At 38.7% G+C, this 23905-nt stretch overlaps 1 protein-coding gene across 1 annotated transcript in view; it reads left to right on the top strand.

The window, feature by feature from the left end:
• The first annotated feature begins 975 nt into the window (after positions 1 to 975).
• Positions 976 to 23905, top strand: part of MMP16 (matrix metallopeptidase 16) — a 395065-nt gene continuing 372135 nt past the window's right edge. The window contains exon 1 of the mRNA XM_027561607.1: positions 976 to 1478. Coding sequence (XP_027417408.1) covers positions 1347 to 1478 — 132 coding nt within the window. The 5' untranslated portion in view covers positions 976 to 1346. The remainder of the gene's footprint in view (positions 1479 to 23905) is intronic.

Genomic DNA, 23905 nt, shown 5'->3' on the forward strand with positions numbered 1-23905 from the left:
TGATGGCAGAGGGAATCGGGGGCAGCAGGCCACAGGCTTGATCCCGGGGGCCAGCAAAGTTTTGGCCGCCTCAGACTTGCCATCTCCTGCTCCTCAAACTTGGCCAGCGGGCCCCGGACCCGCGCCCCCAGCGGCGCCCAGGGATGCGGGGGCTCCCCGATTCCCGGCGCCAGTCCGACTGAGGGTGCCGGTCGCCCCCGCGGGCCGGGCCGCTCCCCAGCCCACACTAGGGGCGCCGCCGGAGCCCCCCAGCCCCTGCCAGGGGAGGGGCGCACTTGTTTCTCGGTGCTCGGCAGAGAGTGGCCGAGATCCAAGGACCTGGCTTCCCAGTTCTCCGATGCGCGCCTTGGGATCGGCTGTGGGTGTCGGGTTCCGACCGCGCTTCAACCCGGGCCCTTCTCCCGGGGTAGCTGCTCGCAGTGCGGTACAGTCGCGGTTCCCCTTTACTAGCCGGCTCCTTTAAGAAGCGCGCGCGTGCGTGTCCAGTTTTGTGTATGTGTGTCTGTTCGTGTGCAGATGTGTGTGTTCGTGTGCAGATGTGTGTGTGCTTGCGAGCGAGTCCGGTTGTGTGTGTTTTCGTGTGCAGATGTGTGTGTGTGCGCGTGTCCGGTTGTGTGTGTGTTCGTGTACAGATGTGTGTCTGTGTGTGACTGTGTGTGTGTGCGTGTCCGGTCGTGTGTGTAGGTTCGTGTGCAGGTGTGTGTATGTGTATGTTCGTGTGCAGGTGTGTGTGTGTTCATGTGCAGATGTGTGTGTATGTATGCGTGTGTTCGTGTGCAGATGTGTGTGTGTGTATCTGTGTGTTCGTGTGCAGATATGTGTGTGTGTGCGCGTGTCCGGTTGTGTGTGTGTGTGTGTGTGTGTGTGTGTGTGTGTATACGCGCGCGCGCGCGAGCGCCGAGCCCGGGAGTGGGGCGGACCCCAGGAAGGCGGAGCTATGTAGATTCTGGCCGCGCGTTCGGAGGGCGCGGGGAGAGGGACGGCGCAGCCGAGGGAGCCGGAGTGGCAAGGCCCTGCCCGCAGCGGGAGGCGGCGGCGGCGGCGGCGGCGGGGGCGGCGGACGCTCGGGCTGGAGGCGGCGGCGGCGACTCGGAGCCGAGAGGCGGCCCCGCGGGGGAACCTGGGCGCCACGGGCCCCCGAGGATGGTGAGGGCGAGCTGCTGCTGAGCTGCCTCCGCCGCGGCTTCTCCGGGGCTGCCAGGCGCGGGGGCCGCGTCCCCTCCCCTGCCCGGCGTCGGGTGAACCTGCAGGCTCCTCGCCCACCGAGGACTTCTGAGAGGAAACAGGAGCGGGGAGAGACGAGAAGCCCGGGGGGATTCAGGCCATCCGCGGAGGCACAGTTCACTATGAGCGTACTCACCTCCAGCACTGGGAGACGGCTGGATTTCGTGCACCATTCGGGGATATTGTACTTGCAAACCTTGCTTTGGATTTTATGTGCTACCGTGTGCGGAACTGAGCAGTATTTCAATGTGGAGGTAAGAGCGCCGGGGCTTTCTTCCTTCCCCTTCGCCGGGGCTGCTCCCCGGACCGTTCCGTCCGCTCCCTGGATCCCGGTAGACCCCGGCCGCCGGGGTCTGCAGACATTGTTCCCCTTCCAGCCGCCGGGACCCGTGTTGAGTTTCCCTGCGTCTTAGGTGATGGATGCGCCTGAGACAGAATCCGTTATCCCCGGCAGCACAAAGCGCGGGGCTGCGCGCTCAAAGACACGATCGTGGCCAGTCCATTCTTTTTACCAAGGAAGGAGGCGAACGCCTACCTAGAGCAAACGTGTAGTCGAATAAAAGCAGTCTGAGTTGGTGATAAATAAGCTGCTTCTGCTCGGGTAACACAGATTTCACTGCTTGGCATCATGTGCTTGCTGCCTTGGTATTGTTCCTGAAATCTTTCTCCCTGTGTTTTGTGCCTAACAAAGGAGGTTAAAAATCAAAGAGTCTAGAGGAGAGCGTGGGAATCCTTGATCTGTTTAATAATATGGCTGGGTGATAAAACACTTGCCTAGACAGAATCTTTTTCTCATTTAGACATAACTTAATACACTGTAACTGGATCTGGCTACACAGAGGGCATGAAAGCCGTCTCATTTTAAAGTGTCTTCTCTTCCCCTCCCCCGCCAAGTGAAAATAAATGTGACCCAGTGTAGTAGTTCTGAGGTGTGTCTTTAACTGGATTTCACGCTCTCATGGCAAAACAGAGAGAATGTGGATTGCCATTTGTTTTACGTGGATAGCTTTGGGAACCGACAGACACAAAGCAAAAGGGAACTTAAGGATAACGACTTGTCAGAGCTCTGCCAAAGTACCCTTCCTGTCATCAACTCAGCACTAAAGCCAGTACCATTCAGTGCATCAATGGAACCTTGTATACACCTGGTTTTTAGTCAGTTTATCACCTACAGGGCGGAAGACAAATGAGAAGGGCTTATTGTCTTTGTAAAGACAGAGTATACTCTTTTTGGTTAGATCTTCAGTCACCTCAAAAGAATTATGGTTAAGTCTCTGAAGACTAATGTGATTTTCTTCCCCCTATATCTTTGACTCTTCAAAGCTTATTGTCATTTTGTTGCGAGTGTGTGTTTACACAACAGCAGAACCTGTTGCACAGTATTTGACCATGTTTCATAGAACAGATTTATATACAAAGTGTGCATAATAAATGGTATATGTGAGGGCATATTCTGAATATAATTCTGCATTTGTATGAACTGTTCTTAGGACTGCATGTAGTGATGGTAGAGAAAGTATTTGAAAAAGTAAGAGCATTCATCAAAAGCTAACTTTGCAGATATTAAGTATGATCATATTACACCAAAACCCCAATTCAAACCAAAATCCTTTGAAAAATACCACTTTGTTTTTCTGAATACAAAGAGGAAAGGAACTGTTAAGTCCGCACTTTCCTTGGTTGCCAATTTGAACTTTTGGAATTGCATGCCACAGATGGATTTTTGTTTCTAACACTTAAGAGACAGTTTAATGTGGAAATGAAGAAGTAATTAGTTCATAGACTAGAGGAATGAACGTGGCAAGCTGCTGTTTATAAGGTTATAAAGAGAAGGGCCTATTGCTTCAGGTTGAAGTGCTGGTGGGGAGGTGGGGTGTTGGGAGGTGGTTAAAAGTAGGCGTTAGTTTTTATCTTGCTCACTCTGAAAAGGAAGGGGGAGCTTGGGTTCTTGGCTACCTGTTTTGGAAAAGTCTTAGATTTGCTTTCAGAGATTATTGGAATAACATCAGTATACTGATGATTATTTTAGGTTTCCTTTTGAGCCTAAACATAACTGGGCTTGTATTTGTTCATAGTTTGAATCTCTCATTCAGTTACAGAAGATATTATTATGTGAGAAAAAGTTATGATTTTGCTAATCAAGATTTTATTTTAGAATTTCCATCATTCTCTTTCTTTAAGATATATGTTTAAAAGTAGTTCATGGAAAAAGTAGCTTTTTCCCCCCCATTTGGAGATTATTTAAGTTCATCCATATTTATTACACAATGCAAAAATTTAATTATGGAAGATAAGAGGCGGGTGCTATGTCTGATACAAAGAAGATTTTCTAAGATTTAAAGTAGATTATGTTTCAGAGTTTGCATTATTCCCAAATAGTTTTTTTAAAAAGCATTTGAACATATCATTAGTTGGGTTTATATACTTATATATGTGTAATAATAATCTCTTATTTTTTAAAAATCGTAAGGATAGATGCTAGTTAATTCAGCATACTATAAAAAACACAGGAGGATAGGATGTTTTCTGACATGAATTTCTGTCTGATTCACTTTTATTAGATGTTTCTTTTTGGTAGGAAACACTAATGGGAAAAATAATCCATCACATCTTCAAAAAAGGCATTTATATAGTGTTTCCCATTCTGGTTGCAAAACATACACTGAGAATGCTTTATTTGATGGGTGGACCATCTTAAAATAAACAGTAATGGTATCAATCATGCATGAAGCTTGTATCATAAATTTTTTTTTGCTAGCAGGCACACTAAGTTATTACATTTGGAACGAAGCTTCTAAAAGAAGCTTTCTGTGCTGACAACTGCAATTACAATGCTTTAATTCTTGCTGAACTTTACAATTGGTGGGACCCCCCATATTTTTCCTTTCTACAATTTAAGGTTTAAAAACCTATGTTCCCTCCCCACTAGGTGGGACTAAGTTGGTTAGAGCTATTCATGTTATTTCTTTCCTGTTTGATTTTTGAGAGTATAAATATTTGAAATTTTTAATTACTCAAGCAGGAGATATTTGTTAATATGCTGGTGAAAGCCTGTTACAGAGGAAGAGTGCATTTTGGTTTTTTTGTGTGTGTTTTGTTTTTAAGAAGCAAAAAGGAACATCTCTTACAGCTAAGAAGAAGGGTGAGGCACTACCCGAAGTAGTACTATGGAAGACATTCAGTTAATTCCCCTCCTTATATACTTCAGGTAGAACACTTCTTAATGTTAACATTGCTGTATACCTTTGTTGATTTTTGTATATCATTGGATCCAGTTTTGGGGAGTGGGCCTTTCTCTATGTAATCATTGTCATGATGCAAAGGAGGTACATTGTTAATATTAACTAAAACTCAAAGACTGTTGTCTTTTGATTAGAGGTGTTCATTAGTCAGTAGAAGCTAAATTGCTAACAAAGAATCCTGAGTTACTCTCTACATTCTAAAAAGTCATTTTGTCTCTAGAATAATGTTCTTGTTGTAGTGGAAATTCTAATGATTCTAGAACTCCTTAAGACTGCAAGCACTTTTATCCTGAAACTTAAGGTAGAATATAGTTCATAATCAATAACTTTCATCATCAACTTTCATAGTTTGTCACGTGTTAAGTATTTATGTGAACAACATGTTCTTTATTTTTTAAAAATAATAGCACACATTATTCCTCTAGTGAGGAAATTTATTTTAAACCAATTTAATGGTAAAATAAAAACGTGATGCTCTGAATGATGCACAGATAAAAAATCTGATAAAGCAAAAATTGATTGTGTTGTCTCTTTCTTAAAGAAAGAAGAGAGATTCTAGATTTCAAAAGGCTATTCTATGACAAATACTATGAATTGTGAGCGTAATCCTTCTACATTTTTCTTGCAGTATGTTTCTTTAGTATTTATTTACCTTTCTCAGGTTTATCTGAATCTACCTATAAGTTCAGAGTTTGCTTGGATTAGCTTTGTACTGTGTATAATCTTAGCAGTAATTAGTGGTGAGACATTTCCGAGGTAAAAAATTGTATTTTACAGATTTTAAAATGTCAGATTTTGGGACCTTTTCCTGTTTTTGTTTTCACTTGCTTAAATAATCAACATGCATTATTTGCTAATGGAAGGATGGTGACAACATTATCTGGTCAGCCTCCTTGAATAAGGTACTCTAACCATATCCTTTAATTCTCCACTGTAACAATTTTATACCAGTCAATAGCAGGTGCTGCATAACTGATTCATTAAGGTTTTTAACCTGCAGCAAGATTCCATGCTTTGGAATCCCAAGTGTGCTGGCCATTCAGAATGTCATCAGGGCCAAGAACTGTGACCAGGAGACCAGAAGACTCACTTGTCCTCAGGATCCTCAGCTTCTCCTGCGTGTTCCACCTTAACTGTGTGTTTCTCTATTCAGTGTTCTTGGTCAGGTTGCCCAAATCTAGCGTTTTTCATGAAATGCTTACAGATGAGCCTATACGAGTGAGGTATATTGTCTCTTACCACCCCCGAGAAATCCACAAAGAACAACCATCCAAGCCCATCCCTCTGTCCAGCTGGGTTTTGTTTTTTAGTCTCTTCTTCCTTTTCAAGGAGGAATAGAGTTGGTTTCAGTAATAACTTTTTAATCTTTAGAGTCAGGTTAAAAGTGACAGAGCTAAAGTTCCTCTTTCTTTTTCATGCTGTTTCAGGTTAGTAACAGAAGAAAATTTCAATGCACTTTTTCAGTGGTATAAGTATATTCTCTTAAGTTGGATTAATCACTTATTTTACATAAATTTATTTTTAAGGCCTGACTTACTTCAGAGTACTACTCAAAATGTACCTCTTCAGAATATTTGGTAAATGACCAATTGAACTTATTTCTGGACTGCAAAAAGAGACACGGGACATTTGAATCAATTAGTTAAATATGTTCATTGTCAAAGAGAAAGATTTATTTCATCGTGCTCCTTCAGGAGCTTTCTGAGGCTTTAGCACATTTATTTAAAATTGAGATTGTCCTCTTTTATGTCACATTGCATCACAATTTATTTTATATATCTGTGAATGTAATTATATTCATCAGCTCATTTTTATTGTGGTGGACTATAGTTAGTGATTAAGAGCACAGGTTCATACAGATGAACTTATTTACACAACAGGAAGAGACTCATAGACATAGAAGATAGATTTATGGCTACCAAAGGGGAAAAAGAAGGGGAGGGATAAATTAGGAGTCTAAGGTAACAGATACACATTACTATATATAAAGTAGATAAACAACAAGGATCTACTATATAGCATAGGGAACTGTATTCAGTATCTTGTACTACTTTATAATGGAAAATGACCTGAAAAAGAATATATATTATATGTATATGTACATATATATGTATATGTATATATATATGCATACAAAATGAATCACTTTGTGAAAAACTAACATAACATTGTAAATCAAGTAAAAATTTTTTTTAAAAAGAGCTCATATTCTGGTGCCAGATTGCCTGAATTCTAACCCCAGGTCTTTTACTTGCAAGTTAATGATTAAGTCAGTAACAGACAAGACAGTCTATGTGAGCCTCAATGCACATGTCTTTAAAACAGAGATACCAACAGTACTTTTCTCGTAGGGGGTTATTGTGATGATTGAATGAAGAGATGTACATCATATTCGGCAGATAGTGGATAGATATCTAACTTTTTAGATGTTATTGGTGAAAATAAATGCTGATTCAAAGGTACTTGGCATGATAGCATCTAATTACAGAGAAGTCTATCAGGTTAGAATATACCAGCTGGTCTAGGAAGATTTTAATACTTTTTAAATTTTTACAAAATGTAATATATTGAAAGTCAACCAAGCTCACATCGGTACATTTTCTTCCCGTGGGTTTTTCTTAGACAGTTTAGTTCAAGAATGTGATTTTCACATTTTGTCTTGTCATCTGTTACTATCATAGAATGTCAAGTTCAGCTCACACCTTCTTTTATAAGACTGGGTTTGCTGAAATCTGTTCATCTTTTTTAATACCATGGAAAAGAAATAGGCCTTTATGATTTAGTAGGCCTGTTTATTTTAATTGACTCAATGCCCAAGTGCTTCCTATTCACAGTAGGGGTGGGATTTGATATATGACTTCAGCTAGCTCTATGTTGTATCCCAAATTTAGAACATAAGTCTTTTTTTTTTAATTAATAGGGGAAGGAGGAGGATGGGCAGAAAAAAGATTAAAGTGGTTTATTCAATGACAGTACAGTTTAAAATAAAGCAACTTGTTCATGTCACATTGGGAACAGAAGATAACTAGCAATATAGGGTAATGGAGACCTAGAACAGAGGGTCAAGGGACATGGCCTTTAATTTTGGTTCTTGTACCAACATGGCTTTGATCTGGGGCAAAATGACAATTGAACTGTCACTAAAACCATTTCCAGATGTGATGTTCTATTGTATTCACTTCCAACCTTCAATTTATGTAGCCAGAGAGGGGAATTGTACGTATTTACCCTGTACATTTGGGGGCAACTAGACAGCCAAGGTAGAGTGTTCAGATTTTTTTTTTTTTTTTACTGAAATGCCTATCATGAGGAAATACAGAATGTGCAACTTAAATCTAACATTTGTTATCATATGTAGTGACACAGGGCGTTCCATTTTGGAAATGATCCTAGCCTTCTGCTGAGTAGTAAAAACACTGGCAGCAAATTATATGTAATTTGAAAATCAATTTTTGGCCAAGGTAGCAAACTTTAAAAATTTAATGTTAAAAACATGGCTTGATGTTATTTTGAAAAATACATATCATCTACAAGTGGTACTTCAGTCGTAAAAAGGCAAGTTGGAGTGAGATCAATATAGTTTTTTTGGGGGGGAAAGGAGCCTCAAAATTCAAATCCATCTATCTATATATAAAATATATATGCATGTTTTATAGTGAAATGAAGTGCTTATACTGTATGCCCCTTTTGCCCACTGTGGAAAATAATTTTGGCACCTGGCTCTTTGAGGGTTATTTTAGTTCTTCACATTTGATTTTGAATGTGAAAATCTGACTGCATTTGTTTTATGAAATATGCAGCTTATGCAGACAGCAGACATATTCCAGGTAAAGAGGATAAACTTGCTGAGTAAAAATAGATGTGACACTCAATGTTTTTCTTTTGCTTTCTTCCCTTGGGAAAGTCATTTATAGATTTTGAGGTTATTTATGCAATTGTGTTTGACTGTTGATTCCTATCACTTAGCGCTCTGAATGGATGTTCTTCGTGTTCGTCTCACCACTACCTTTTGGCGCTGTGCTTCCTTGGGTTTGGATCAGTGGAATATCTTGATGAGCCAGGGTAATAAGCTTAGCCAAGAGAGTGAGAGTAACCCCGCAGCAGGCCCCTAACCTTTGACTGTGACCTGTGGGTGTAGTATACAAAAGAAGGCTAGAGGGAGCTAGTCAGCTGTTTAAAGATTCCAATGGGAGAGGTTGGTTTAAAAATCAAGGCCAGTAGGTGCAATTAGATATCTTAAAATGAATCATAGCCAATCATAGGGAGCTTAAGGAAATCAATGAATGATTCATGATTGAATGTGTGAGCTTTAAAGGTTTACTGATAGCCACTTGGTGCCGGTTATTACATATTTGATGAACTAAGAAGGAAATTAATACTTTTGGGGGAATTTGGGGGGAGTTCTGGGCATGACAGTATGACAAAGATGGTTATAATGTAGGGCTGCTTTATGTCTCCCTATTAAGTGTAGAATAAGTCAGTGCTATCCATAATAGTGACTGTAGGTGCTTTTGGTATTCTCACTTTAACTAAAATGAATGAAATGATTGTAGTCTTATAGATTAAAGGAGGGATAAATCTAATTTGACTATGCCTTTTAGATTATATGTAGCAAAAATCTGCCTTTAGAAACTTATCAGACTATGGTTATTTTATTTTTTAATATTTACCAGGGGAATTTATTGAATGAATATTTTTTGATGAAAGGACATTTTAAAATATAGGTTTTACCTCTTCATCTTTTACAATATATGTAAGGAATGAGCCACTGAAGTGTGAAACAGTGCTTTATCTCTAAGTAGGCAGCTTTAACAGGTTTTCAGATGAGCAGATTTTTCCATAAGCGGGGGTTCAAAAAGGGGCAGTCTCTAATGCATTGGGGGATATTAACATTTAATGAAGATATTATAATTTACTCACAAGCGTTAGTTAGATTTTTAAAGGTTCTCATCTGTCAATTAAGGGAAATACGGATAAATGAAGTAAGCCATGGACCCACGGACGGATATTCTCAGGAGTGACAGTCCTTAGAATGATGTACTCAAATGACAAAATAAACAAACCCAAATAGATTACTCACCGGAATGGGATTTTACAGTCCTTGTTTCCAGTTCAGTTCAGTTCAGTCACTTAGTCGTATCCGACTCTTTGCGACCCCATGGATTGCAGCACGCCAGGCTTCCGTGTCCATCAACTCCCGGAGTTTACTCAAACTCATGTCCATCGAGTTGGTGATGCCATCCAACCATCTCATCCTCTCTTGTCCCCTCCTCCTCCCACCTTCAATCTGTCCCAGCATCAGGGTCTTTTCCAATGAGTCCTTGTTTTAGTCATGCTCAAACTAGGAGAGAATAAACTGCCATTTTTTTTTCAAGGAAGCTGGATACTTTTATGAACTTGATTTCATGTCCCCAAACTGCACGCGCCTGCGGTGATGTCAGTGGCATTCAGCGGGCCTCTGCAGGTGGCTGAAGCAGTCAGACCCAAGTCATGTCAGTGGAGGCAGTTTTTTCATGAACTTTTCCCTGCTGAATTCATACCATGTGTTAATAGGTTCTCCTTGTTTTTAGCAATTAGGCATTTGAATGTGAGGCTTCTAATACCTGGGCATTTATTCCTCCTTTAAATAATTGCAAGCCACTTCCTTCTTGTGGTCTTACTTGTTATTTTTCTAGTTGGAATCTTGTGGGACTTTATGTTTTAGACATATTACAGGACACTTGACCTGGAAATTGGGTAAAATTTTATAAGAAGTCACATTTTTTTACTCCTCTCCTTTTTCACTGTGGATAAGGCAGAATAGATTCAAAGAATTTCCAGAATCCACTGTACACTCAATGATTTGCCTGAAATTGGTAATCAACTTATAAAAAAGCTCTTGCGGTTTCAGATAAAACTCTTCTGGACATCTGCGTGTTTTAATATTACAACAGCTCTGTCATAGAACTTACTGACTTGCTCCTTACTACTTACTATGTAGATGGAGTGAAATTATTTGTCCCATGGGTGACTCAGACAAATTACTAAAACAGTCTTTGATTTATTTTGACCATTCATAAAGTGGATTTGTGTTCTTTATTGCTTGACTGTAGCACAGGTTTTTTAATGACAGTATTGAGACAATCCCAAGCAGTTTCCATCTTAAGAACAGGGTTTATCTGTTTCCTCATTCTTGCCTCTAACTGGGAATATAGAAGCAATTATATGCTGGCATAATATTCTAATTAGACAAGGTCCAAATAACCAGTAAAATGGGCGTGCCTGGAACTGATTTCATCGAACATGATGATAATAAAAGCAATGTTAATTAGCACTGGTTGAGCATTTGCTATGTGCCTGATAGTGTTCTGTTTCATATCTCTTAACTCATTTAAATTTTATTACAATCTTGTGAGTTAGTACTACTATTTCTGTTTCACAGTTGAGGAATCTGAGGTATGGAAATGTTGAGGAACTTGCCAAGGCCACATAGCTCTGGATTCTTCTGAAGTGAAATAGCTCAGAATCAAAGCAGGCAGGTTGGCTGTGAAGCCCAGGGTCTTAACCAAGTCTTAACAGGCAAGAATTAACTCCTGGGTTTCCAGTAGGGACAGTGTAATCCACTTGCATTGTTCACATGTTGCATATTCCAAACTGAAAAGGAATCGTTGACATGCATAAAGAAAATGTGAAATCCATCCTAGTATGGAGACTTACCTGGAATAAAAACTGAAGACTGTTATTTATTTGATTTATTGATTCAGGATTGATTATGTGGTACTCAATATAAAGTTACTGTTTAATACCTTTTATAAGTTTTTACTCATAGAAAATTGGTAACCTATATTCAATTGCAAATAATAGTTAAGTTATATATAACATTAAATTAATCATAACATCTCATTCCTCAACTATTTGTCATGTTGCATGCCCTAACAGTAAGTGTGATTTTCAAAGGTTTTAGGAAGATCTGATTACATTCCAGGATAAAAAGAATAGAACGTTTTAGAACATGGAAAGGAAAGCCTGTTAGATCTGTGTTCCAGTGTCCTGCTGGGAAAGAATGTTTATGTGGATGGCTGCTGACTGTCATGAGTTCTGGAGTTTATTATTTTTATATATTGCTTTGATTGGTTAGAAGCTACAAGGAAACATGTTTATTTAATCACTTCTAATATATTTCTTTGTGTGTGTGTGTGAAGTTGCTTCAGTCATGTCTGACTCTTGTGACCCTATGGATGGTAGCCTGCCAGGCTCCTCTGTCTATGGGATTCTCCAGGCAAGAACACTGGAGTGGGTTGTCATGCCCTCCTCCAGGGGATCTTCCTGACCCAACCTTGTCTCCAGCATCTACCTGCATTGGCAGGCAGGTTCTTCACCACTAGTGTGATCTAGGAAGTCCAGTACATTTCTTTACTGTAATGTAAAAGAGAACTTATAGATAGATCATTTCAGATAGATAAAGTGACTCAGAGCTCGCTGTTTCAGAATAGGCTTGATATTTGTCTTATTGGAGAGGGAGTGAGAACTTCATCTTGGTGGTTGACCTAAGGATGTAACAAAACTTCAGTCCTTAAGCTTGTTGCTGCGTATAGCTTTCAAGGATCACTTGGTCCATTTATTAGCCTTTTAAGGAAAGACTATTTCTAAACCAATTTACAAAGGTGATTTTATAAAACATAGTCAGTGTTAAATATTCATTCAGCTGTCTCTCACTTCCTTTATAGGCAGTGTATCATAATGGCTGTGTTCAAGAACTTTGAGAAAAAATGCTTAAACATCAGCTGTACCACCAAAGCTCAGTGAACTTGAGTGAGCCAAGTTATTGACTCTGAGCTCCTATTTTCTCATGTGTAAAATAGAGGTAATAATACTCAACTCAAGAGTTGTTCTAAGATTAAAGAGGTAAAGGATAATGGGTCAAGATAAGTTTTAGGCTTCTGACTTACTATCTCTTGCTGAAATTAAAAAAAAAAATGGATAACACATGAAACAGTGGGTTTTAAGTCATTGGATGTCAGGTAAGGAAGGATAGTCATCCTTGAAAGATGTGACCCAAAATGAGCCCTCATGTCAATTTACTTCATTGGGAGAGTTTCCAGGTGACAGTACAGGGAAGACAGAGCCAAGCAGACTCCCTGAATCAAGGAGATGAAGCTGGGCGTATGGAGAAATCAAGGAGGTTGGAATTCACCAGTCAGAATACCAGGAGCATTCTGTAGGGTAAAAGCATGGAGATCCGCAGGGCACTCCCCTTGAGCATTCAGTTAAGACCTGATCTGCACCTTCCTTTGAAGTAGCTGGTGCAGGCTAAGGAGAGAATCAATCAGCAGAATCGGAGGGGGCCATGCCTGCAAACCACACAGGGCTGGGAATAGTGTCCATTCTCACCAGCCACACTGAGAAACCTCATGATTAACAGGGTGTTGGACAGAGGACTCAGAAGCATCTTGCTCCAGTTGTTGTTCTTGTTTAGTCGCTCTGTTGTGTCCAACTCTTTGTGACCCCATGGACTGACTTCCAGACTTCCCTGTCCTTCACCCTCTCCTGGAGCTTGCTCAAACTCATGTCCATCAAGTTGGGGATGCTGTTCAACCATCTCATCCTCTGTTGTCCCCTTCTTCTCCTGCCGTCAATCTTTCCCAGCATCAAGGTCTTTTCTAATGAGCTGGCTCTTCACATTAGGTGGCCCAAGTATTGGAGCTTCAGTATCAGTCCTTCCAATGAATATTCAGGATTTATTTCCTTTAGGATTGAGTGGTTTGATCTCTTTGCCATCCAAGGGACTCTCAAGAGTAATCTCCAACACCACAGTTCAAAAGCATCAATTCTTCAGTGCTCAGCTTTCTTTATGGTCCAACTCTCACATCCATACATCGCTACTGGGTAAACCATAGCTTTGATTATGTGGACCTTTGTTGGCAAAGTAATATCTCTGCTTTTTAATATGCTGTCTACATTTGTCATAGCTTTTCTTCCAAGGAGCAAGTATCTTTTAATTTCATGGCTGCAGGCACCATCTGCAGTGATTTTGGAGCCCAAGAAAGTAAAGTCTGTCACCGTTTCCATTATTTACCCATCTATTTGCCCGTGTTGGGACCCGATGCCATGATCTTAGTTTTTTTTGAATGTTGAGTCTTAAGCCAGCTTTTTCACTCTCCTCTTTCACCTTCATCAAGAGGCTCCAGTACTGGGGGAAAAAAAAATATCCCTAGAAAACAGATCTAATTTTGCTTTAAAAGTCTTAAAAACAAGACCTTAAAGGAGCAAACGTTTTGTTAGTGACTAAACTCAGTAAGAGATATGGGAATACAAAAATCCAGTACCTAATAGGTTAAAATTCACAATGCCCGACCTCCAATAATAAAAGTCACCAAGCATACAAAAAAGAAAGAAGACACAATACGGAAAGAGGAGAAACGCCAATCTATCCACACTGCCCTCCGTCAGTGATTTCTCTGACTTGGCACCACCTTACTCATGTGTTCTAATAGTAAAATAGTGGGCACCAATACCCCAACTTCCTGCCTTTCACTAATTACTTCTAATCAGTTTTCTCTTTTCCTATAACATGTATGTTTATCTTTTCCTATAATATATCTGTATGCATGTCTCTTTTCCTATAACAGACTGAAGAGTCTGTTCATTTCTCATTTCTTGGCTCCAGCTCTACTTGGAGCCTCTGTATCCCTGTTCTGGACTCAGTATATTATCTCGTGGCCTGCACGACCTGTCATGATCAGACCCCACCCCTCTTTCTAGCTTCATAGCTCCAGGTTTATCTACTGTGGTCTTGATTTAGCACAGCAGTCGAACTAAAGGTCCTATACAGGCCTAAAATTACTGAAAACCCCTGAAAGTTTTTATTGTGTGATTTATATCTGTGTTTACAGTTCTAGACAATTAAACCTGCTACAATTTAAAAACATTTATTTAGAAATTCATTTAAAACCAACTTTAAGTTAATATATTAACACAGATGACATTTTTATGAAAAAAAATTTTGTAAGAGAACAGTAGTCAAAAAAGACATTGTTTTACTCTTCTTCAAATACCTTTAATATCTGACATAAAAAATTGCTGGATTAAAAAAAAATTGCTGGATTCTCATATTTTTTCTTTTTTTAAACCATTTTGAAAATTGAAGTATAGTTAGTATTTAATATATATATATTTATATATATATATGCATTCATATATAGATCTTTTTCAGATTCTTTTTCATTGTCGGTTATTACAAGATACTGAATATAGTTACTTGTGCTATACAGGTCCTTGTTTTTTATTTTACATCTATTTTATATATAGTCGTGAGTATATATTAATCGAGGTCCTAATGTGTCTATCCTCTGACCCTCTGCTATCTGTTTGGTAACCATAAGTTTGTTTTTTATGCTTCTGTTTTGTGAATAAGTTCACCTGTACCATGTGTTGGATTCTGCATATAAGCGATACCATATGATATCTGTCTTTCTCTTTCTTCACTTCATATGATCAATTGTCTATAGGTCCATTCATATTGCTGCAAATGGCATTATTTCATTCTTTCTTGTGGATGAGAGCAAACAACTTTGAACTTTGGATGGAAACACAAAAGACCTTGAGTAGCCTAAACAATCTTGAGAAAGAACAGAACTGAGACTTTAGACTGTATGACAAAGCTACAGTGATCAAAACAGAATAATAGAGGCTCAAAAATAGACACATAGATCAGTGGGACAGGACAAAAGGTCCACAGATAAACCCACACACTTATGGTCAACTAGTCTACGACAGAGGAGGCAAGAACGTGTAATTGTGAAAAGACACTTTCTTCAGTAAGTGGTGCTTGGAAACCTGGACAGCTGCATGTAAAAGAATGAAATGAGAACATGTTCTAACACCGCATACAAAAATAAACTTAAAATGGATTAAAGACCTCAATGTAAGACTGGGTACTATAAAACCCCTAGAAAAACTCTTTGACATAAATTGCAACAATATGTTTCTAATCTGTCTCCTCTGTTCAGTTCAGTTCAGTTGCTCAGTTGTGTCTGACTCTTTGCAACCCCATGGACTTCAGCACGCTAGGCCTCTTTGTCCATCACCAACTCCCAGAGTTTACTCAAACTCATGTCCACTGAGTCGGTGATGCCATCCAACCATCTCATCCTCTGTCGTCCCGTTCTCCTCCTGCCTTCAATCTTTCCCATCATCAGGGTCTTTTCAAATGACTCAACTCTTCACATGAGGTGGCCAAAATATTGGAGTTTCAGCTTCAGCATCAGTTCTTCCAATGAATATCAGGACAGATTTCCTCCAGGATTGACTGGTTGGATCTTCTTGCAGTCCAAGGGACTCTCAAGAGTCTTCTCCAACACCACAGTTCAAAAGCATCAATTCTTTGGGGCTCAACTTTCTTTATAGTCCAACTTTCACATCCATACATGACTACTGGAAAAACTATAGCCTTGACTAGACAGACCTTTGTTGGCAGATTAATATCACAACTTTTTAATATGCTGTCTAGGTTGGGTTCCAAAATCACTGCAGATGGTGATTGCAGCCATGAAATTAAGAGATGCTTACTCCCTGGAAGGAAAGTTATGACCAACCTAGATAGCCTGGTGGGCTCCAGCCCATGGAATCACAGAGTCGGACACAACTAAGCGAGTTTCACTTAATCACTTAATTATATATTAATTTTTACATATATCTTAGCCAGTTTCTGAGTATAATTTTCTCCATTCATCTATTTAAACCTTCCTGGGAAAATATCAAGCGATTTTGCTTATTCCCTTCAGTAGTGTTTTGCAGGTTTCTATAGACAAGGAGTTAATATTTTTCTTTTCTGTTTCTGTTTAGAATGGGAACTTCTATATTTAAAGAAAAGCTACTGATTTTTTATATATTACTTTAAGTAAATACCTTGTTAAATCATATTGTATCATATAATCCTTTTGCAGAATCTCTTCATTTGTCTAAGACATGGTTATGTCATTTATGTGCAAAGATAATTTATACCTCCTCACTTTTTCTCTAATTCATTCTTTTGGGTAATTGCACTGACTAGTTCTTCCAAAGTAGTATTAAATAATTATTGTGATGCTAGATGCATTGGCTTTAATCTGACTTTAGGGGAAATGAAGACCCGTTTGTTTTCAATTCTCCATCATTAGCCTTTAAAATAATTAAAATCCTAGTTGCTTTATCCAGGATAGTTACTTCTAGAATCTCTATATTGCCTTTAAATTAAGATTGGTTATGACTACACAGCATTTTTAGCATGACGAGAAATTGAAATTTGGTCTTATTGTTAATGTTCTTTACTCCTTGATTTTAGCATGGGTTTGTGTCTTTGAATATCACAGTGGTTGCTGCTGCTGCTGCTGCTGCTAAGTTGCTTCAGTCGTGTCCAACTCTGTGTGACCCCATAGACGGCAGCCCACCAGGCTCCCCTGTCCCTGGGATCCTCCAGGCAAGAACACTGGAGTGGGTTGCCATTTCCTTCTCCAGTGCATGAAAGTGAAAAGTGAAAGTGAAGTCGCTCAGTCGTGTCCAACTCTTCACGACCCCATGGACTGCAGCCTACCGGGCTCCTCTGTCCATGGGATTTTCCAGGCAAGAGTACTGGAGTGGGGTGCCATCGCCTTCTCCGATCACAGTGGTTAGGTAGACAAAAATCAATTTTTGTACAAAACAAAAAAAAATTGGTTAATTTTGTGATGACTTTGGGCATTTTATTCTAGACTTTTGTTCATGCAGAGAAAGCTAATTTGACCTACCCTGAGCGATAGAGGAGGTGCTATTGGAAAAATAGCAGTATAGTTCACAGATCGTGCAGAAGGGCTGACCAAGTCAACCTGGGCAGCTGCAGATGTATTAAAGCTGAGACCTCTGCAGAGCTTTCTCTCTTACCTACATCTCTGTTTCTGTTTCTTGGTTGGCTTCCTTCGCTCTTGCTGCAGATCGTTTTTCTCCATGTGGTGTGGGTTTTCTATCAGCTGGCAACCATTTTTCTTTACCACATTTCTGGGAGAAAATAACTTCCCTCTGTCCATATGCATACACTTCCAGTTCAACTATGTAAAACTCTCAGGAAAGGTTTTCCAATTAGCCCAGTTTGAATCACATGCCTGTTCCTGTTGCTGGAGGTAATTTTGGGGGTCCCTGAATGGCAGCTCATAATACAGTTGGATGGGGGAGGAATAGCGCTTTCCTCAGAAACGTGAGTTCCGCCTGTTGTACAGACCTTCAGCTGTAGAGGTCTAAAGCAGGTGAATTAATTTATCTCCTTTTTTTTTCTTTCTGCTCTCCCCTTTTATCTGTTTCCTCTCCGCTGCTTCATTTCCAGCTGCGCCGCCCTCAATACACATACATGTGCACTTACCTTCCTGACTGTCTTTCACTTCCGTTTTCAGTTCACTTTTTTCCCTCCGTTTCTCTGGACAGGTTAGGATTAAGGTATGCCTTCTGCTGTAGGGTTGTTCCCTAATTTGGAGTGAACTTTCAGTTGAGAAAGAGGAAGAATAGTCATGATGCAGAGATCACTCTATAACAAAAGCAGAAATTGTAATAAACCAGGTAGAGTTTTGAGTTGGTATGACTGAGAAAACACAAATCCAAGAGACTTAAGTTTGTGTTTAAGCCTTAAGTTAATTTTTGGATTTACACTGTTTATTTGTATTCAACAGTTAAAACATAAATACATTTTTTCTCCTGAAACTTCTTTGACTGATTTCATATCAGAGGTGACAGCAAAGTGTTGAGTTTGTTGCTCTTTGCACACTGCCCCCTACCGTCAGTCTGTATGTTTAGTGTCAGGAATTTAACCATAATCTAGATCAATGCTTTTCTGGATGAGGACTCTGAGGACATGTTGGTGGACATGACTTCACCTCAGGCTTCACAGAAAGTTCATGACAGAAAGCAGAGTAGAAAACAGGGCTTCAGACTCCAGTGTTCTTGTGAGGGGTTATGAAGAACTGCGCTGTTATTGAAAAATGGGCATTTTGCTGTGGTGGTGGTTGTTCTTCAGTTGCTGAGTTGTGTCTGACCCTTGGCAACCCCACGGACTGTAGCACACCAGGCTGCCCTGTCCTTCACCATCTCCTGGAGTTTGCTCAAACTCATGTCCATTGAATTGGTGATGCCACCACCAAATTACAGAAATTACTGTTGTAATATGGATTGGAAATGTTAATATTATTTGGGCTCTGGCCCTCTGTTGACAAAAATACGTTGTGAAACAATAAAATCTTTTAGACATTTGAATATTGATATATGAATTTATTCTTTATATATTTCCTAAAAACAAGTTTTAATGGGGCAAAAGGATAGGGAGAAAACATAAGGTTATTACCAAATGCCTTCTAAATTCAGACTTTGACAAATTCATTCTGTCCCAAATAATTTTACTCGAAAAATGCTTTCTTCATCAGTGGCAAAGATGTTCACTTGTTCTACCCACTATAAAATAGTGTCCTAATTTCACCTTTGTTTAAATTTATATATAATATTACAATTAGACACATTTGTAACTATACACACACAATGCTATATTCATGCATATTTATGGAAAGAATTGGAATGCATCATATGTATTCATGTGTATATTGAAACAGCTTTCTGAGGGATTTGGGGAAATAGCTAGCTTTTTATATAAATCTAGAGATTTTAATCTTACTTTAAAACTTTATAGCAAATAAGTCAGAGTGATATTAAAGGAGATAACTGTTTTCCCTCTTCCAGAAGAGAATCAGACAATCAAAACTCTAAGAGTTCTTTTTTAGGTCTTACATAAATATAACTTATTGTAGATAAATGGAGAGCAGTTGAGAAAGGTGAAATATTTGTGGAACAAGAGAAGGCTGAGAAAGGACTTTTCTGTCCCATTGCTCGTTACCCATAAAATGATCAGCATTGCAAAAAAAATGAATATTTGTCCTTTGCTTTAAAATTATTCCCTGGTGGCTCAGACGGTAAAGTGTCTGCCTACAATATGGAAGACCAGGGTTCAATCCGTGGGTCGGGAAGATCTCCTGGAGAAGGAAATGGCAACCCACTCCAGTATTCTTGCCTGGAGAATCCCATGGACAAAGGAGCCTGGTGGGCTCCTCGCAAAGAGTTGGACACAACTGAGTGACTTCACTTTCTAGAATTATTGAATGGACCCCTGTGAGAGGTAATCCTAGTCTTTTATTAAGCTAGGTTTAAAATAAATGATGGGGTTGTTTTTATGATGAAGTAAGTGACTGATTAAATTTTAATGGGTTAATCTAAGGCAAAAGGAAACATTTAAGTGATTCCTCCTCTCACGTTAATCTTTCAGCGCCGTTTCTCCACACCTTTCAGTTCACCCCTAGAAAATAGTAAACTTTGTGGTCCTTTTTGTTTCTCCCATTGTTTGAAAGTCATTTCTGTGTTCATGACTGATGGCATTTTATTAGCTGTTAGAAGAGTTACCCTAATTCCAGACTCATTAAGAGCAAGCCTTTCATGTACAGCTTTTTTTTTTTCGATCTTAGAGTACTTTAAGGCTTATGTATTTTCCATGCGCTCTCTCATTCTCTCTCCAGTGAGGGTTTGAGGGAGTGAATATACTATTTATATCAGATAATTATTGAATGATATTTTAATAAGGAAAGTTTGAATCTCACAATTTAAGAGATATGAGTGGAGTATAATAGAATTCAGATCAATCTTCTGTGATAGAATGTATTTAAATTTGGTAGTTAATACTATAAAGATACCGGCCACTTTTTTCCAGAGAGATCACTTGCGTATGGTCTACATTGCTTCCACATTTTTTTAAAAATTTTATTTTATTTTTAAACTTTACATAATTGTATTAGTTTTGCCAAATATCAAAATGAATCTGCCATAGGTATACATGTGTTCCCCATCCTGAACCCTCCTCCCTTCTCCCTCCCCATACCATCCCTCTGGGTCTTCCCATGCTTCCACATTTTTAATGTAAAATTTTTGGCATTTCCCAACATGGCAGACATTTATATTCACTTTAATAGGAAAGAAATATAAACCTAAGTATTAATATACTTTCTAGTTCGTGTCTAGATTCTAGTACACACAGAGAGTAGATGTTAAAGCCTCTGCTTGTATGTCGTCAGGAAAAACAAGGACTGCAGCCACGGAACATGTATAGAAAGGTCGTATGTTTCCAAGTTCTGATGTTTCTCATAAAAGCTGTCATTGATGAACTCCTTTATAAACTCTCTTGTTCAAGGTTAGAGAGCAATGACAAGGGCTTTAATTTGTTTTCTGAGATACAGAATTGACAATTTTTTTTTCTTTCCAAGTCTTATTGCAGGATACATTCCAGACAGTGTAACAATATCTTTACGAATCAGTTCAAACTGACTCATTTGATGACACAGTCACAGTTCAGTCTTAGGTGGGCAAGAAGTTTGGGTAAATATTTAGATAGCTTCAAAATTAAGTTGAAGAGTCATTCACTTTTATGTTTGTATTCTATGAATATCTATTATATTGCTTTTGTCAGTGGGACCTCAACTTCAGGATCCTTCTCTTTTTGGCATACTACTTCTAGGTGGGATCCAGATAGGGAATCAAGAGACATGGTGTTAGCATTAATGGAAAAATTTGGAGTTTGGGAGACTTTAATTTTTTGCCTTTTTATTTAAACATCATATTGATACAAATGGATAAACAAAAGCATGAGACAGGAATTTATATATTAACTTTCTGAGCAGAAGAGGCCAATCATGAAAGAAAATGAACTGATCTGTTTGCAATATATTTTTTTCAAATTGGGAACAGATGTAGCTACAGAGTGTTGGTAAACATGATTGAGCTTCTCACCAAATAAACTCAATTTTACTCCTCTGTCCATTGTATTTTTTCTCCTATGGAAGGTAATCACTCCATTTCCCTCATATCGTGTGATTTTAAAGGTTAAGCTTGGAAAAAAAAATTTGGATTTATACTAAGCAAGTCGTAACCTTGCAAATATCAGAAATGAGCTAAGACAGTTTTATTTATAGGTTGTCCATGTGTAAAAAATTCAGTGGATCCATTTAAAATTAATTATCATCATGTTTTGAAATTTAATTTGCCTTTTCAAACTATGTACTCTTGCCATGTAACACGTGTATTTGAAGTACGATACCACTTAAAAAGCAATAGAGATAACACGTTGTTTATATGGGCAATCATAGAGTAAATAGCACTGAATTGAGAAGTCTTGCTGTTGCTTCTTTTGTGCCATGGAGCCGTGGGTCTCAGACTTCAGTGTGTAGATGAGTCATCTGGAGGAGCTTGTCTAAAGTGATGATTTCTTGTTTCCTCCAGAAGGTCTATTTCAGGATGTCTGATGTAGAACTTCAGATTCTACGTTGTGAAAAATGTCTCCCATCCCCCCAAGTGATTTTAATGTTGTTGCCAAACTATTGATCTGGCTTTGAGAAGCACAGTTATAGAAATTCCTCAAGGATTGTTATCTGAGCAGTTACACGTGTTTTCCATTTCTTTCTCTAAATTGAATTCAGGTTTATTGGCCTGTAATTCTCTGGTTCATCTCTTGTTCCACATGTAAATTTGGCAATTACAAGCAATACATTTTTTACCTCCCAGTCGACACTTTGATGCTTAGATGGATCTCCTCTTATACTATTCCTAATGTGGAATGTTTAGGCGAGAGGAGGTGAAATATTTTAAGGTTACAATGAGTTTTAACTGACTGTACTCAAAATATTCCTGCTGCATTTTTATTGTTTTCTAGTGGTGACCTTTTATTGGCTTTCTCCCCTTTTGTTTTTACCTTCTAATCACTTTAAATAAGCCCAGGTATGATTCAGCTACCTTTTAATTTTTTTCGCTATCTTCTGTTAAGTCCAGATCTTTGTTTTTTGTACAGATGAACTTACTGAACTCACTTGCATATCATAGAATTGTAAGTTTGGTTGTGTTGAACATCATTTCTCAATTGCCATCTACACAGACTTGGCTTCTTTGCCTTGAAAAATAGCCAAGATTTATTGAGCATTTTGCACATGTGCCATAGACTGTGCTGTTATATATATTACCTTATTCCATTTTTAACTCTCTGAAGTATATAAAATATTATTACCATATTCATTTTACAAACAAGAAAACTGAGGTAACAGAGAAGTTGAGAAACTTGCCTAAGTTGCAACTAGTGAGTGAGTCTGGAATTTGGGAATCAATCCCAGACAGTGTAACTCTAGAGCACACTCAGGCAAAAGGGACTGTTCTCAGGTCTCAGAGAGCTTCTTGGTTATTACAGAGAAATTGTATGAGTTTGGGAGAAACACTTCTTCTGTAGGACTTCTTTTCCAGATATTGACATTTTATGCTTAGAGTGCTCTGAAGTTTTTCTTCTGTTAATAACACAGGTAATGGAAATATTCATTTATGCTTTAACAAACTGCTCTTGTGAGATCATTTTTTTTTCAGATCTGAGTACATACATAGAGTGTCTGGCATATGTGTCTAGCTTTGTGGGACACTTTGTCCTATAGACAAAGTAATATCTTAGAAAATCTGTTAAAATAGAACTATTAAAGATGACTATTGAAAGTCCAAGTTTACATACCGTAATATACTATGTCTTTACAATAACCATACTAGAAACTTATTTTTACTTTAAAAAATAACTGTAGGTTTTCTAGTCTCAAATAGTAACTTATTTTGATCTTATTCTGTTATCGCTGTTCATTCACTCAGTCGTGTCTGACTCTTTGTGACCCCATGGACTGAAGATTGCTGGGCCTTCCTGTCCCTCACTATCTCCCAGAGTTTGCTCAAGTTTAAGTTTAACTTATTCTACTTTAAAAGAAAAATGATACCAAATAAATTGTTAGGAGTAAATGTGGCTGAAGCCATCAGTTTAAATAATTATTCCCTTCATTTAATATAGCTTTTAGAATTCTTGAATGTAGTTCAGTTCAGTTCAGTTGTTCAGTCGTGTCTGACTCTTTGTGACCCCTTGAACTGCAGCCTCCAGGCCTCCCTGTCCATCACCAACTCCCGGAGTCCACCCAAGCCCATGTCCATTGAGTTGGTGATGCCATCCAACCATCTCATCCTCTGTCGTCCCCTTCTCCTCCTGCCCTCAATCTTTCCCAGCATCAGGGGCTTTTCCAATGAGTCAGCTCTTAGCATCAGGTGGCCAGAATACTTGAATGTGGAGTTATATTCTTATTCACCTTTTGATCCTAGCATGATGGCTGGAAATTGACAGATGCTAAATAAATGATTGTTGAAAAATGGAGACTGAGGAAGTTTGATGTGGGATAAAAACACTGGATTATAAACCTATTCTTGGATTTTATTCAGATTAGTATAAATTAGTAATTAGGATTAATGCACAATTAATATAAATGCTTATATGTATATATTTCCATTATGAATCTTTTTTCCAGCAAAATGTTAAGTCTAAAGTTTTGATTTTTCAAGTTTTTTCACTCATGCACATTTTA

The sequence above is a fragment of the Bos indicus x Bos taurus genome, chromosome 14 (genome assembly GCF_003369695.1).
Source record: "Bos indicus x Bos taurus breed Angus x Brahman F1 hybrid chromosome 14, Bos_hybrid_MaternalHap_v2.0, whole genome shotgun sequence".
Classification (NCBI taxonomy): Eukaryota; Metazoa; Chordata; class Mammalia; order Artiodactyla; family Bovidae; genus Bos; species Bos indicus x Bos taurus.